This window comes from Eumetopias jubatus, unplaced genomic scaffold, assembly GCF_037043125.1.
Source record: "Eumetopias jubatus isolate StellerSeaLion01/CBP00866 unplaced genomic scaffold, mEumJub1_p1.0 scaffold_9, whole genome shotgun sequence".
NCBI classification, from domain to species: domain Eukaryota; kingdom Metazoa; phylum Chordata; class Mammalia; order Carnivora; family Otariidae; genus Eumetopias; species Eumetopias jubatus.
This window is the reverse complement of record NW_028274815.1, coordinates 76,070,474-76,086,771: the sequence shown is the minus strand read 5'-3', so window position 1 is coordinate 76,086,771 and position 16,298 is coordinate 76,070,474. Positions and strand designations below refer to the sequence as shown.

Sequence of the window (16,298 nt, the reverse complement as noted above, 5' to 3'; positions counted from 1 at the left end):
GCCAACATTAAAATGAGTGTTTTTGGATGAGCCTACCAGCCTTAAAGTTTGTTTAATGATCCTCATTCCATAGCTTCACATTTTATGAAGAGATCTTTGTCAGATTCAGGCAAGTCAGGATTTTCCAAATTATCATTTTTTTAAGAACTGTATATTAAATTTCTTATACTTGCTCTAAATTTGTCATGTTTCGTCTCTTCAACTTAAGTACTACCAAATCTTGTTTCCACCTGATAGATTTAATCTTATACATTAGATTGATTTAGTGGCTTGATAAATTTACAAACAAACCCAATCTAACCTAATCCTTGATTTTCTTTTTTTTTTTTTTTTTAAGATTTCATTTATTTATTTGGGAGAGAGACAGGGAGAGAGGGAACACAAGCAAGGGGAATGGGAGAGGGAGAAGCAGTCTTCCCGCCAAGCAAGGAGCCCGATGCGGGGCTCGATCTCAGCATGACCTGAGCCGAAGGCAGACGCTTAACTACTGAGCCACCCAGGCACCCCAAATCCTTGATTTTCTTAATTATACTTAAAAGAAATTCCTAAAATTTTATTAGGCCAAATTTCAACCAGTGCAAGAGTAGAGAAAATAGTATAATGAACCCCCATCACCAGCTTTAACAGTTAGTCAACTCAAGGCTAATCCTCCATCCACTTTATTCTTCTCCACCCCAACACCAGGTTATTTTGAAACAGATTCTAGACATCGTATCATTTCACCCGTGAGTATTTCAGCAACTAATCTGAAAATAAAGATTTAAAAATCATAACTATAATATCGTCATCACACCAGTGATTCTTTAAAACCTCAAATTTAGGTATTGGTAGAAGTTCGAGTAGTAGTGGTAAAGAAAGACTCCCATGTTTTTGTCCCTCTTTGCCATTCTATTCTAAATGTCTTTGTCTTTGTCTATTGTGGGCTCTGTATGTATGTCCCTTTTTAGTCCCATACCTAGCAGCACACATTCAGCAGTTTGTCTACCTCTCTCTCTTATCTCTCCCTTTATCCTTCCCTTTCTGACTTTGGCCTTCCCCGGTGACATCTCTCTTTACCTCTGTACCCATGGTTATCTCTCTCTGTGTTCTTACCCATCTTTCCTTTAACACCTCATAGTATAGGAAACAAAGAAAGAAACTAAGGATGGTTTTATTTTGCCTTTTCTTAAATTATAATTCTTTATATGTGCAGCTTATGTTTAGCTCTGAAAATTAAATAGTATGTGTTTCTTATTTGTGATTTTCAGGGTTTTCTTCTGTGATTCACTAGATCTTAAGAGCAAAAAAAAAAAAAAAAAATCCCCATTCCCAGTTCAAGGGAAGCAAGCCATGACCATTTGTAGCTGTTAGGGTCCTACCACTGATCTTGTTAAGTTAACAGGAAGAATTTCTTATTTGAGGTTGTTCTTTGAGGATATCAGGTATAAAGTTATTTAATTCTGTGTGCTACATTTTAAAGCAAAAAGATACCATGACTGGCTAAATGACTTTAAATCAAACCCTCCTCCCATAAAGAGTGAGTGAGAATTACAAATCTCCCCAAATTTCTATATAATTTAGCAAATCGGTAAGTATTTGTTTTTGTCACAACACTTTAAATTTATTCAGTGCCTATTTTGTTATGCCTCAGAAGGGATTTCTTTTCCTTACATAATGATACATTATATTACATTATATATCATATTATTGTACATTATACATATTATACATTATATATTATACATTATATACATTATATATTATTCATCTTATTACATACATAATGATTCTAAAAGTTTACAGGAAATATAAAGAGAGCAAATGAATTCTCATGTACCAATTATATTACCTTCTTTTGGCCTTCACATGACTAAGTAAATGTTATTAACATAGAGTAACCACATCCTTTGCTATCTTTAACAGTTTCCATGGGACTGTGCCCTATCTGCTGTTTATGTTGTTTAAATTCAGTATGTCCTTTGTCATTGAGTCATATCCTAATACCAAACTGTATTTATATTAACCAAAAAGGAACATCTCACCACTAAAAGCAGTAGTCAGCTGAAACTAACTCAACTCTGCACTTTAACTTTCTTCATTTTTCCCCTTGTTTTTAATGAGTGGCAACATCTTACGTGTACAACCATTAAATAAGTTGGCTGTAGAAAAGAAATCATACATTTTTCCAGAGAAATCTTGGCAATCATTATACTGTAGCACATTTTTATTGTAGTTGTTCAAAGTTTGGAAAGCAGTACATGCACATCAATCCTGTATTACTTTTGAGTATTCCTGTGAGACAGAAAAACAGCAATTTGCACACATGGGAGATACTGATACACAGGATTCATTCTTAAGTATCTGACTAGGTGTATATTCCTATCTATTACACTAATTTATGCTAACCAGGGACACTGGGTGGCTCAGTCGGTTAAGCATCTGCCTTGGCTCAGGTCATGATCCCAGGGTCCTGGGATGGAGTCCTGCATAAGGCTTCTTGCTCAGCAGGGAGCCTGCTTCTCCCTCTGCCTACCACTCCCACTGCTTGTTCGCTCTCTCTCTCTCTCTCTTTCTCTCTGACAAATAAATAAAATCTTTAATTTATGCTAACGAAAAAGGGGTGCAATAATTTCCCCTATAGAAATTTGTGTTTTCATCCTGTCCTTCTGTCTCAGTCCCTTGCCTGTGTTTGATGCAGACTTGGTAGGATTTTAAAGTTCTCTCTGACCATTCTAATATGTGGACTAATCTGCCATCTCTGTGAAGTTGGTACTTAGATTTCAAGTCACTTGTGGTTCTTAATAAGTGACAACTACTCAGTCATGCTATTATCCAGGACCTTGTAATGATTTACTTCATTACATGGAAACATACTTTATCCAGTGCTGTTCCTTTTCACCTTCAGTGAGAATCCTTCTGGCCTTACTGCATAAATTCTGGAGCACTATTTCCAAAATAATTGTTTAAGATGTGATAGAATAATTAATTAATTTGCAGTAAATTTTATTTTAGTACTTTTTTCCAAAGATTTTATTCATTTATTTGACAGACAGAGAGACAACAAGAGAGGGAACACAAGCAGGGGAAGGGCCAAAGGGAGAGGGAGAAGCAAGCTCCCCATTGAGCAAGGAGCCCAATAACTGGTAAATGGTCTGGGATTCAAAAGGATATTTTGAATACCCTTATAATTCCTTTCTTCATTCTATTTTGGAATGATCAGGTATTTTTGTCATGCCATTGCAACATATATAAGGAAATAGAAACTTTCAAACAGCCCCCCCCCTTGAAAATGTAATCACATCTTAATTACCTGTAGAGGAGTAGTGAGGGATGAGGTTAAAAATAGGAACAGTGTGGGCAGGAAAATGGAAAACAGCATTGGGAGTTGTGTCAGAGTCCCCAAGACTACCCTCAAGGTTTGATGATTCCCCAGAAGGACTCAGAACTCAGAAAAGCTGTTATACTCACGGTTATGGTTTATTACAGTGAAAGGTTACAGATTAAAATCAGCAAAGGAAAAATGCACATAGAGCAGAGTCCAGGAGAAACCAGGTATGAGCTTCTAGTTGTCCTCTTGCACTGGAGTTACACAGGGATGCACTTAATTCTCCCATCAATGATATGTGACAACATACAAAGTATTGCCAACTAGGGAAGTTCCCCTGAGCCTTGGTGTCCAGAATTTTTATTGGCGGGGGATTGGGGGTGTTGGTGTCAGTCTTGTGGGCATGGAATGCATTGTGACTGACCTTAGCTACTCAGTCTCCAGGCTTGCACAGGTCAAACTGATACAATGTGGACCAGGACCCTAGGTGAATGGGAAAAAAAAAAAGAGGCATTCACCATAAATCATATTATTGGCATTAGCTATCTGGTGTGGCCCAATATCTCAAGTATATAGAGTCTTATCAGGCGGGATATTACAAGGGCTCAGAGGTTATTTTTTTCCAGGAGCTAGACAAATGCCAGTTCTTTTTTTGGAATGTGCAGGGTTTGAGCACCCCAAGTCTGCTGAGTTAATCCTTTACTACAGAATAGCTTAGGGACCTCAGAAACAGTAAAGGTTTTGGGGAAATGATTAATTCATGGATGCAACCAGAGGCTCTCCTAGAAGAAAAGGAGAAAGGTAACCTAAAAGTTGCAAAGCATTCTTCACCAGAAGATGTCCATATATAGGTAATCGCACAAGGGTTTCTTTAACGAGCAATTTGCATTCATAGGTGTTTGTTATTGGTCAGTCTCTGAGTAGCTGAAATTCTTATAAGGTTCAGGTTAAATGACTGGAGAAAGAACTGGGCTGTTTTCTGTGTACTTGTAGTGAGATATTTTTAAAGGCTGCTTGGTGTTTCTGTAGGTTTCTTATCTTTTCTGTAGACCTATTATTCATACAAATTACGAAGGAAGGCTGGTGGATCCTGTGGACTTGGTCCTAACAGGACCAATTGGCAAGTAGATTGCCCGTCACTACTTTGTGATCTCTCTTCCTAAGAGATTTCGCCATTTTTGCCAGTATTTTTCTTGCTTGGGGAAGTTTTGTTTAGCTAAAAGTAATGGTCAAATTAAATAATTGTGTATGGCAAAGATGCATCTAAGGAGCTCTGACTGTAGCATCCATTCATAAAATGAGAATACCTTTTAAATGGAATATATATATATATTAAATATTTTATTTATTTATTTATTTGACAGAGAGAAACACAGTGAGAGAGGGAACACTAGCACGGGGAGTGGGGGACGGAGAGGCAGGCTTCCCGCGGAGCAGGGATCCCGATGCACAACTCGATCCCAGGACCCTGAGATCATGACCTGAGCCAAAGGCAGACGCTTAACGACTGAGCCACCCAGGTGCCCCTAAATGGAATATATTTTTAAGGGGATAAGAGTACTCCCAAATCAGGGGCACCTGGCTGGCTTAGCAGCAACTTTTATACCTTTTAGACAACAACAACTTTTGACCTTTTAGACAGCAGCAACTTTTATACCTTTTAGACAAAAAAACAATACATTTGTGAAGAATTGACAAGAAAAAGGGGTTTGGGCTTGGGGTAGTAAATTAGTGAAGAAGTAACAAGGTTTGTTTATATAGCCTTCTCAGCCCTAAATTCCCTATCTCTGGTGATAAGGATGCCTTCTTCCTTCCTGGTACAGGAGGGGGATTTATTTCCAGGTTTCAGGGGAACAAAAGAGGGTCAGAGTGTTCTTACACCAGCTGTTTCTTAGGTAACGTAAATTCAGAATAATCAGTATGCCGAAGTGGCATATTTTGGAGGGGCACAGTCTGCTCCCCTACAGGTCTGTCATCTATTACTCTGTCCCTGAAGAACTACCATTTTGAACTTGGTCTCTGCCCTTCTTTCTCTGCTTCCACAGCTGTAGAATGTCCTGTGTGGAACTGGCTGAACCATCTTAAGAATGATCCTTGGTATTTATTGTCCAGCCCTCTGTCCTCCTCTGGCTATTTTTCATGGTAGTATTTCTGATGGAGACCTTTGTCCTTGACTTCTTGGTCTGCCATTCCTGCAGAAAACCCACTATATTATGTTAAAAAATATAAAACTTAAGATAACTTAAAATTATCATTTGGATAATGGAATGCAGGATTTTTCTCCTACTTTTAAAATCTACTTTTATTTTTATAGTTTTCAGACATTTATGTGGTATTTCAGTAGGACACTTTGGCATCTGAGTTGAATTTACATTTCTCCGGTGAACCCACAGATGACACCTTGTATTCATGGTTAAAAAAACAAAACCAAACTCACCTTAACACCCTCCTTCCAGAAACCCTCATTAGTCAAGTATTTTTGAATTTTAAGTGGATTCATCATGATTTTTCAGAGGTGTTTTTAACAGTTTAACATTTTTCATCTTAATTATCATTGTTAATTTCTCCAATGCATTTGCATATTTTTCTTCTTTGCCCCCTACAATCTAAAACATTACAAAAATTACATTCTTACCCATTTGGAGTATATGGAGTATATGGAATGGAAGTCTTAATATACAGTGCCCAGTACTTTATTTTCTTTCTTATTATCATTAACATCTCACACATTCCTTCATATGCCCAGATGTTAAAAGATCCAAGCAGAGCCAGTGTATCTGAGATATTAAAATTAAAGCATCACTCAGCCCCAGGTCACATACCAGTATCTTTTATCTTGCTCTACTTTTTCCCACTGCCTTTATCTCCTTGTGTAGCATACTGTATGATTTTTACATCTTTCTTATATTTGTGATCTCTCTTACCCACTAAAATGTAATTTCTATGAGATTTTGGGTCCGTTTTATTCACTGATTCCCAGGGCCTGGCATTTAGCAACTATTCACTGAATGTTAAATGAATGAATCAATAAACCCTCATTGAACATACTCTCCTACCTATGTCTTGATTCTCATAGTTTTTTATTTTTTGTGATTCCATCATTTTGGGCCTTAAAACTTTTGTTTTCCTTTTCCTTTCCATTGTGTATGTGTTTGTTTTCACCTAAGTTCAATTTTTTTTCCCAAAATGTGCTTTTATACCAGGTCATCCAATCTGATCTTTTCTCACTACTCACCTTTACTTTATATTCCTACTTCATTGAAAATATGAAAAAATGAGGGCTGCAAACTTTCTGATTCTATACTCACATGAAATACTTCACATATCATTGTTCTAGTAAACATGTGCATTACTTTGATAGCAAAATTCTGAGAATATCTTTTTTTTGTTTGTTCAGCATGTGATGCTGGCTTTTTTTTAACTCAGAATTTTTTTTATTATTATGTTATGTTAATCACCATACCTTATGTACCTCAAAGGTAAACACCACTTGGCAAAATAGTCTCCAGACTTTATAATTGTTAATATATTAGTCTTCAGACTTTATAATTGTTATATTGTTAAAACATGCTGTTCATATTTTGTTTTTATGATGATACCTTTTAGGAATCTATTTAATGTTAAAGTAAAATGCTAAATTTAATACTATGATAAATTAATTACATGCATAATATTAATTTTCTAACCTCTGAATTTAGGTACAAGTTATGGAAGAGAAATTAAAAGCAGCTAATATTCAAACCAGTGAATCAGAGACAAGGCTGTATAAAAAGTGTCAAGATCTAGAGACCCTAATACAAGAAAAAGATGACATCATTCAAAACTTGGAACTGCAACTTGAAGAACAGGTTTGGAAGAATTTTATCATCACAGTCTAAATACATGCATTTATTTATGCATAATCACAAAGGTTAAAGAGAGAGAGCCTACACTTCTAAATTTGGGTCAGAAATCTCACAAGGTCAACTTATGGAGTCTAATCACATTTATTGGTGGAAAGTACAAATAAAATGGCATTCCCTTTAAGTCTGGGTTATTCCAAGGCCATATCTAACATTTTTTTGGAAGAGACTGTGCTCCTTAATGCTCAGACTTTTTAGAGTTTGAATGTAGTATTCAACTTGAAAACACTTGGTTATCAGCAAGCATTTCTGTCTAAAAATGTTTGAAATAGATCTTTGCTTTAGATTTTTAGGGTGTTGGAAATATTTATAGAACATTGTGTTTTAAGGGTATGTTTGATGTGAATCCTTCTGTTTAAAAATGTGTACACTGTTTTTAAACCACTTTACCGAGATCAAGTACAGTTTTTAGTTTATTTTAAAATTTTATTAGGAAAAAAATTGCATTAAGGTCATTTGCTTAAATCATCATTTAGCATCATTTAAGTATGACCACTATGAAATTATTAAATATGCTAAATTGTTTTTTATCTTCAGCATTTTTTTTTCCATTTCTCTGGGGATCAGTATTTCTGTAGGTCAATGATTTCCAACTTTTTACCACCCCCCAGCCCCCACCCACTGTGATTTATATTACAGTCACATTCTCATAGTTTTGTGAGCATAGCCAGATTTTAAGGTTGGTAAATGTGAGCTAGAGTTTTTTATTTCATTTTTCTGGATCTTTAAAAACTTGCATGTAAAAATAAAATAAAATATATGAAAAACAGAAACTTGTATTTAAGGGGAAAACAAACCATGCTCCAGAAGAGATTCTGATTCTCCTCTCCCTGACCTGGTTCACCCCTCTCCTACTGTTATAAACCCTACATCATTTCCAGAAATCATTTATTTTGTTGATAAATTCAGTGCTTGGATTTCAGTATATGATCTTTCAGAGAAAGAGAATTAACAGTTAAAACTAGTAATATTTGCATATGCCTTTGTGGTTTATTATTATGTCTGCTGGACAATGGCTTTCATTTTTTACTCTATTTGATGATTTGAAAGTAGATATGTTAACTTGGAAACAGGTTTTAAGTGGATTTGTCCTTCATATTTATGATGTAACATTTCCAGACCAGTAAGCCTATGTTTGAACTAAACACACTGCTAATGTTATTTCAGAAACAAATAAGGATACAAGAAGCTAAAATAATAGAAGAGAAAGCAGCTAAGATCAAAGAATGGGTAACACTTAAATTAAATGAGGTATTTATCGCTATATTTTGCCTTTTCTTTACCTTTTACTTCCTTTGAATAGATAAGTCATCAGAGTATCTGATCATTTTGAATGAAACAAAATTCTGATCAGTTGGTGGTGCTGCTGTCTTCTGGTAAACATGAGATAGGTAGCTTTCATTTTTATGTCCAATGTATTTCTAAAATTAAAAATATTGATAGACTCCTAATAAACAGTATAAGTAGCCTCATTCTGGGTAGCTGATTTTAGTTCTAATTAGTTAATTTTAAATAATTATAGATCATATGTGTATATCATAAAATTAATGTGTTCAGTATCTTGAGAAGTACACATTGGTTTATATGGCAGATTAAATGCTGAAATAATTTGGTTTTAAATAATTTTACAGTGCGAAAGGCATGAAAATGCCTTGGGGTGAAAATATTTGAAACTCTCAGTCTGGCAAAAATAAATACCAAAGCCATAATTATCTAGGTTGATAGTTACGCTGATAAATTCATCTGATATTTGCTCATCATTTCTTTTGTATTTTGCTTACATGTAATTAGGTATTAACATTTTAAAATAATATAATTTACTAGTACATTTTAGAAATGTTATTCTTGTATAAAAGGATACCATTGTGTCCTTTCAGCTGGAATTAGAAAATCAGAATCTTCGTTTGATCAACCAAAACCAAACCGAAGAGATAAGAACAATACAGTCAAAACTACAAGGTATGAGTATTTTGACTAAGATAGCTTAATTGGGCTTACTAGGCTATATGGAATTTTACTGTTGAACAGTTGAAATATGCCTAGCACAACCAAGGAACTGAATTTTACGTTTTATTTAATTTAAATGGATTTTAATTTAAATACCCACATGTCCATATTAGAAAGCACAGCTAGACAATTGCAAATAACTCAAAGGGGGTAATACTAATTTCAATATTTAATTTCAGGTATGCTTGCTTTAAAAAATCAGTTATTTTCTATTTTCACTTGTGCTGTGGTGATCAATAGTGAGTGAAATTCTTACAGCCTGAATATTTTCAGCAGAATTTTATAATATGAATAATAAACTCTTTGCATTTTCCAGTGCTTGGGGTTCTTTCTTTCTTTCTTTCTCTCTTTTAAGATTTTATTTATTTATTTGACACAGAGAGAGAGGGAACACAAGCAGGGGGAGTGGGAGAGGGAGAAGCAGGCTTCTCGCCGAGCAGGGAGCCCGATGCAGGGCTCGATCCCAGGACCCCGGGATCAATGCCTGAGCCGAAGGCAGATGCTTAACGACTGAGCCACCCACGCGCCCCAGGGGTTCTTTCTTTCTTTTCAGCATCAAAGCTTCAAGATGGGTGGTAGAGTTAGAGATAGAGATTTACTTAATATATTGTTCTGGTGAGCACCTCTCAAGTGCGCACTGAGCCGAGGACAAGGTGAATCCACGGGGTTATTAGATCGGGGCCTACTAAAGTGGTTTTCAAGCTTATTTAGCAACAGAACTCCTTTTAAAGCAGTATTTTTTTCTGTAGACTCTCAGGAGATAAAACAGGTGAAAGCGGTGTTGGGTGAGGGGCCCAGAGTCCTGCAGACTCAGCTTTACCCATGCCTCTTCTTACACCCACTGTGACATTTCCACAAAGCCCTGGGGGTTCCCAGAATTCACTGGAAAAATGCTGGCACCGAAGCAAGTGCATGGACTTTGAAGTCAACCTTAATGCCCTATGACTTAATAACTGTTATGTTGCCGGATTTTTTTTCTTTTACATCAGTAAAATGGTAATGGTAGTCGTGCCTTCCTGGTTTCATGGGAGTTTGTTGATTGTAAGACATATGAAAGCATTTTGTCTACTGCATGTTCATACTTACTGCCGTCATGTTGTAAAGGAAAAAGCTCCTGTTTTCCTTTTCCCTCAATACTTCTGACACCAGATGTATGCAGGTTTTTCGCACGCAAAGCAATTCTCCAATTCCTAGGGGACTCTGACTGGTTGTCCTTCAAATTTAATTCAATTCTGACATTATCTACTTGAAGTTAGCGTCAGATCCCACAGGTTACAGGCTTGGTCCCACAAAACTCCCCCCCGCACCCGACCACTTCATACACCACTTCAAACACAATTGTAAGTATCAATTCTCAACCCTGCTTCTGGCCCACTGGCTATAAATCAGAGGTTCCCATGACCCTCCCTAGGTTTGATAATTTGCTAGAGCAGCTCACAGAACTGCGAGGGCAAACAGTTTACTTACTATACTACTGGTTTGTTACAAAGGATATAATTCGGGCACAGCCGAGATGGAAGAGATGCACAGGGCAAGGTACGGAGAAGGGGCACAGAGCTTCCATGCTCCCTCCAAGCACGCCACCCTCCCAGCACCTCCACACATTCACCGACCTGGAAGCCCATCCTTTTGGGTTTTTACGAAGACTTCATTATGTAGGCTTGACTGACTAAATCATTGGCCATTGGTGATTAAGTCAGTTTTCAACTCTCCCCTCCCCTGAGGTCAGAGGTAGGGTGGTGGAGAATGAGCCTGAAAGTTCCAGTCCTCTGATCACATGGTTGGTTCCCCTGGCAATCAGCCCCCATCCTGAGGCTGTCTAGGGGCTTTCCAAAAATCACCTCATCAACGTAAAATCGGATGTGGTTGAAAGGGCTTGTTATGAAAACAAAAGATACTTTTATCGCTCTTACCACTTAGGAAATTCCAAGGGTTTTACTGTGTGCCCGGAACCATGGATGAAGACCAACATATGTAGTTCTTATATCACATGCTTCCTCCAACTATATGATGGAAAATTGGTGTCCACATAGTTGATCTGGAATTCCATATTTACATGTGGAATCCATATGTAAATGGATTAAAAACCCAGGACCCAGGATTACATATGGAATACATATGGATCTGGATTCCATATTTAATATGGAATCACTGACATAGATTGAATGTACTAAGCCCAGTTCTCAAAAGGCTGTTATTTTATTTGATATTCTTAACTTGCAATTCTAGTCTTCACTGGCAGCCTGTTAGGTCTTTTACACTAAGCGGTATGAATCCTTGGAGCCTAGACTTGGACCGCAGAAGAATAGATACAAGTATGTAGATACGATATAGTACTTTAAAAATGTATATGCATATCTATGGTTATTAAAATACTGCGGATTAGTTCTGTGAGAGATAATCAACATGAAAATAATAAAAGATATACCTAAAGGAATACACTATATAAAGATATTTTTCTTATGCCCTACTCAGTTATCAGCTGCTATTTAATTTACCCCTTTGGTGTTCTTCCAGAGTAAATTAAGAATTTAATTTTGGAGGGAAACTTTTCTTACTATCACTAGGATCTGTATGCTTTTAAAGATTTTATTTATTTATTTTAGAGAAAGAAAGAGAGAGAGTGTGGTGGGGGGGGCAAAGGGAGAGGGGAGAGAATCTTAAGTCTGCCTGATGTGGGACTCGATCCCAGGACTCAGATCATGACCTGAGCCAAAAGAAGAGTTGGACACTTAACCAACTGCACCACCCAGGCACCCCTCTCCATGTTTTTAATCTTGCAAGCAGGGTTGTTGCAACCCATGATTAATCACTCCTTGAGCTATCTAAATTCTCTATCCAGAAACTGTCCCCTCCCCCCTTTTTTTCTCTAAAGAAGTGATGAAGGCCCTCCATATTGTGGACATCGTAGATCAAGCCCCTTCATCTGCTCTTTTGGGAGAAGCAAACTGAGAACTAAGATAGTGAAAGTTATTACAGTGATCATGTGATATTTGCCCCAGTGATAGTCTGAATTTCCTTTGGTTGTCTTGGCAACCAGGACCTCAGTCTCTCTTCCCTCACCATTAGTAGCATTACTACCCATTCAAATTTTACCAGTTCTTGACTGCTGTTTACCAGTACCGTGATTTTTCAAGAAGCTATAACCCTCTCCTTGTCTACAATCTGTTTTTTATTTGTTTGTGGTTTCGTTTTTGTTTAAGAACTACTTTTAAAGGGATTGGATATTCTCGCTACAGTTAAAAAATATTTAGAACATTCAAAATATATAAACATATTTAAGTAATAGCATGTAATGCTAGACATTGAGGGGTCCATATTACTAGACATAAATAATTCAGGCTTTTTTCTGGCATAAGGAGTGATTTGTCCAGATTTTTATATGCTTTGGTTCTGTGTTCAATAAACTGTCATAAAAAATTCAGATCTTGATTTTGATTAATGATCTTGCAGAAGTTCAGGGGAAGAAGTCATCCACTGTCTCCACACCAAAGCTTTTGGAAGGCCAGCGCCTAAGCAGTTTGACCTTTGGGTGCTTTTTATCCCGAGCAAGGAGTCCTCCTCAAGTAGTAAAATCTGAGGAAATGAGCAAGATATCATCTAAAGAACCCGAGTTCGCTGAGGGAAAGGACATAGAAGGTATTTATGGACTACAGGAATTTACTTTGACGGTTTTTTAAAAAGGAAAAATAATTTACTAAGATTCATCCAAATATAACTTAATTTTCCTTGTTTTTTTTTTCTTGACAAGGTGATGTTTTATGAAAATATTTTTAAAGAGCAATCCAGCCTTTAATTTGTATAGCTATTTATCTTGTGTGTGTTTTGGGGAGTCTTTGACAAGGATGCATAGAAGAGACTGATTTTCCCCTCTTGATACTTTTTCCTGCGGTAGGTAGCAGTGATATTTAAAATTAAAAAGTTCACGGTTGTGTACCTACAAGTACTTGTTTTAGCTGAGTTTCATATTAGAACTATGAACTTTCTATTATTTACTTAAAATATTTAAAAATTACCTGATATTAAATACGAAGTTAAATATGGCATAGCGAACTTATAAAGAAAAAGAACACCAGGGGACAATTTAGTAAGTGCTTTGATTTTCCCTTTCCCGTTTTGCTTCAAAGAGGAAAATATTTGCTTTGATTTTCCCTTTCCCGTTTTGCTTCAAAGAGGAAAATATTTGCATAGATGTTTAAGTCCTGGACCTGTGTGCAGATTTCCACCCTTCTTTTATTTGTAAAGCCCCTTTAAATTTTGCTTTGTTTTGCAGCTGCTGGCTTTGCTACCTGTAGTGTGACTTTGCCCAGATATTTTAGAAAGGCTTGAATTGACACTGTCTCTGTTTTCAGCTCCCGCTTCCTTCCTCCAAAGGAGAAAAACTGTAGCCCTAAAAGCTGTCTCTGTACTTGGTTATGAAATCCTGAAAACTGCATAATGTTTTTCCAGTCGGAATTCTCCTTTGCTACTTGCTTTTATGCTGTTGCTTGCAATTTTTTTTTTCTTTTTTGAGAAGTCATTTTGATTTCCCTTCCACTTTCTAAGAGTCAGTTGAGTATAGCTTAGTACAGCCGAGGTTGCCCGTCCCGAAGCTCTTGCTCACTTGCAAATTTAACAAATTGCCTGATACCAAATCATCAAGCTTATTTGTTCAGCCTCTAGTTCCTTCTTATGAAGGTTAGGTATATGTTTTTAAAAGTTCCTCTTGTACTCTTTATGAATTGCACAAATGTTTAGTTCACTGTTTATGAAGCCAGTGGTTCATTCTATTAATTATATTCAAAACAAAAGTAAGCCTCATCGAAAGACATTGTTAAAGAGCATTATTCTTGTTATAAAATACTCTTGGAGATATGAATAAGCCAAGTAGAGGCAGGAAAGCTTTTCTGTGTTAATGTTTCTTCGTGGCTTTGCATATTTCATTTATTGAAGCTTGGGAACAAAGGTTGTTTTTCTTTTTTTAGACTATAGCTTTATATCTATTATGTTTAAATTTTCTTATGATAATTTTGAAATTTAGTTGAAAGAGGGCTGTCCTTTGCTTTGCTTTAAAATAGAATTAGTGGTGTCTTTTGGTGGTTGCTTTCTTTGATAGAGTTGCCTTCCCCCCCCCAACATGTTTCTTTGTAAAAAGCAGTTTAATTTGATACTCTTCTATTGAAGTGTTAGGGCTCCTATTTTATCTTAAAGCTTACAGTTTTCAAAGTTGGGTTTAAACAAGACATACAACTAAAAAAGGATAAGGTAAATTAACTTTAGTCATATGAAAATTCCAGTTTTACAATGTAGTTTCATAAAGCTAAATGTACAGAAAGATTACATTATCAAAGGCAACATGCCGATATGATGTATACTTTTCTAGAAATGGAAATTCCAGAAAAGTCGGGTGAGAACCAAATTCAAGAAAACAACCGGGGTCAGAGAACATTGCATCAAACCCCTTGTGTCCTGGAACAGAATCGGAAAACAAGAACGAGCTTTGCAACAGATGGTGGCGCATCCCAGAATTCTGGGGCTCCAGGGAGTGACTGGAGTTCTGATGAGGAGGACGGGAGCAAAGGAAGATCCAATTGCAGGTACACGTCCACTTTTTCCAGTCACACGTCAGAGGAAGGGGTCCAGTGTAGCAGAATGGGCAGCGAGGCGTACCTGACAGCGTCTGATGACAGCAGTTCTATATTTGAAGAAGAGACTTTTGGCATAAAGAGACCAGAACACAAGAAGCTGTATTCTTGGCAACAGGAGGCACAGTGGAAAGCTCAGAATTGTCCTCTCGTAAAGGGAAATTCTGAATCAAGTAAAAAGGAGCACGATAGTTCGTCAGATGAACTGAATAAAAAATTTCAGTCTCAGAGACTGGATTATTCATCGTCGTCGAGTGAGGCCAACACCCCCAGCCCTATTTTGACCCCAGCTTTGACTCCCAAGCATCCTAACTTGCTCCCTGGAAAAGGTACACAGTTAGTGCCTTTGTCAAACCTGCCGCCCCCAAAGTTAAGGATCCCTAATGTGTTCAGCATAAGTGTGGCACTAGCCAAAAGGCACTTAAGCCAGCCACAGTTAAGTTCCGATAGGATGTTTGGTACAAACAGAAATGCCATAAGCATGATACGGCCGCTCAGACCTCAGGAAACAGACCTTGATCTAGTTGATGACGACAGTACAGAAATTTTAGAGAATATGGACACCAGTTGTGATGACGGATTGTTTTCCTATGACTCTCTGGAATCCCCGTGCTCCGACGACCAGGAACTCTGTGACTCGGCCAAGAAGCCGGCATGTGGCAAACCGCCCACCCCGCCCCTGCACCGCTTTCCCTCTTGGGTAAATGATACTGCTGTGTGCGACGCGTGCACGCTGGTTTTTAACTAACACCCATTTTCAAGTTTTACTTTACTTCTTTTCCTGTTTCTTTTAGGATCCAGATTGTTCTGAAACATCTGTTTTCAGAATGCCGTTTTCCCTTCTCTTTTCCCACTAGTTGTAAGTCAGTTGAGAAATAAGGTGAAGACAGGTGGAAGATCAAAATATTGCCTTTATTACTGAGAAAACTGAGTTTAGAGAATTGGTGGGCAGATGAGCTTTCCGACACTGAACTTGGAATTCTCTAGATTTATAAACCCAGTCCCAGGTAGCGCTGGACCTCCAGAGGCTTCCTCAGGAGAGGCTTGCCCCTCCAAAATAGCTTACAGCCCAGAGAAAGAACAAATGGTGTTTTCTGAGCCATTACTTCTCAAGAGAAGGGACAGAGACAGGTGCCTGTCCAGGTTCTCCTTCTAAGCCTGCCAGTCATGTTAAGCCGTTCCTCCTTCTTGGGAGGGAGAAATGAATGGTTGGAGAAGGATCTGGAATATTACTGGAGTTCCCTCCATATGGAAGGAAATATCAAAGGTGGGAAGAAGGGTTTCTCCTATCTGTGTAATACTTTGGGCAAATTTGGAACCAGGACACTTAACTCTTATTGGTCATCAGTTTTTTAACTTAATCATTTACTTGATTGACTTCAAGAGAAATTTAATTTTACTCTTCATGAGCTTATAAATCCATTGCTTTAACCAAAAGTATCTTCCTGTGTATCTAGAGTA

At 37.3% G+C, this 16,298-nt stretch overlaps 1 protein-coding gene across 1 annotated transcript in view; it reads left to right on the top strand.

The window, feature by feature from the left end:
* The window catches only part of PLEKHH2 (pleckstrin homology, MyTH4 and FERM domain containing H2), a 95,730-nt gene that overhangs the window by 22,104 nt on the left and 57,328 nt on the right, over positions 1-16,298 (top strand). The window contains exons 3-7 of the mRNA XM_028104047.2: positions 7,003-7,152; positions 8,374-8,457; positions 9,084-9,165; positions 12,667-12,852; positions 14,576-15,537. Of these exons, the coding sequence (XP_027959848.2) occupies positions 7,003-7,152; positions 8,374-8,457; positions 9,084-9,165; positions 12,667-12,852; positions 14,576-15,537 (1,464 nt within the window). The remainder of the gene's footprint in view (positions 1-7,002; positions 7,153-8,373; positions 8,458-9,083; positions 9,166-12,666; positions 12,853-14,575; positions 15,538-16,298) is intronic.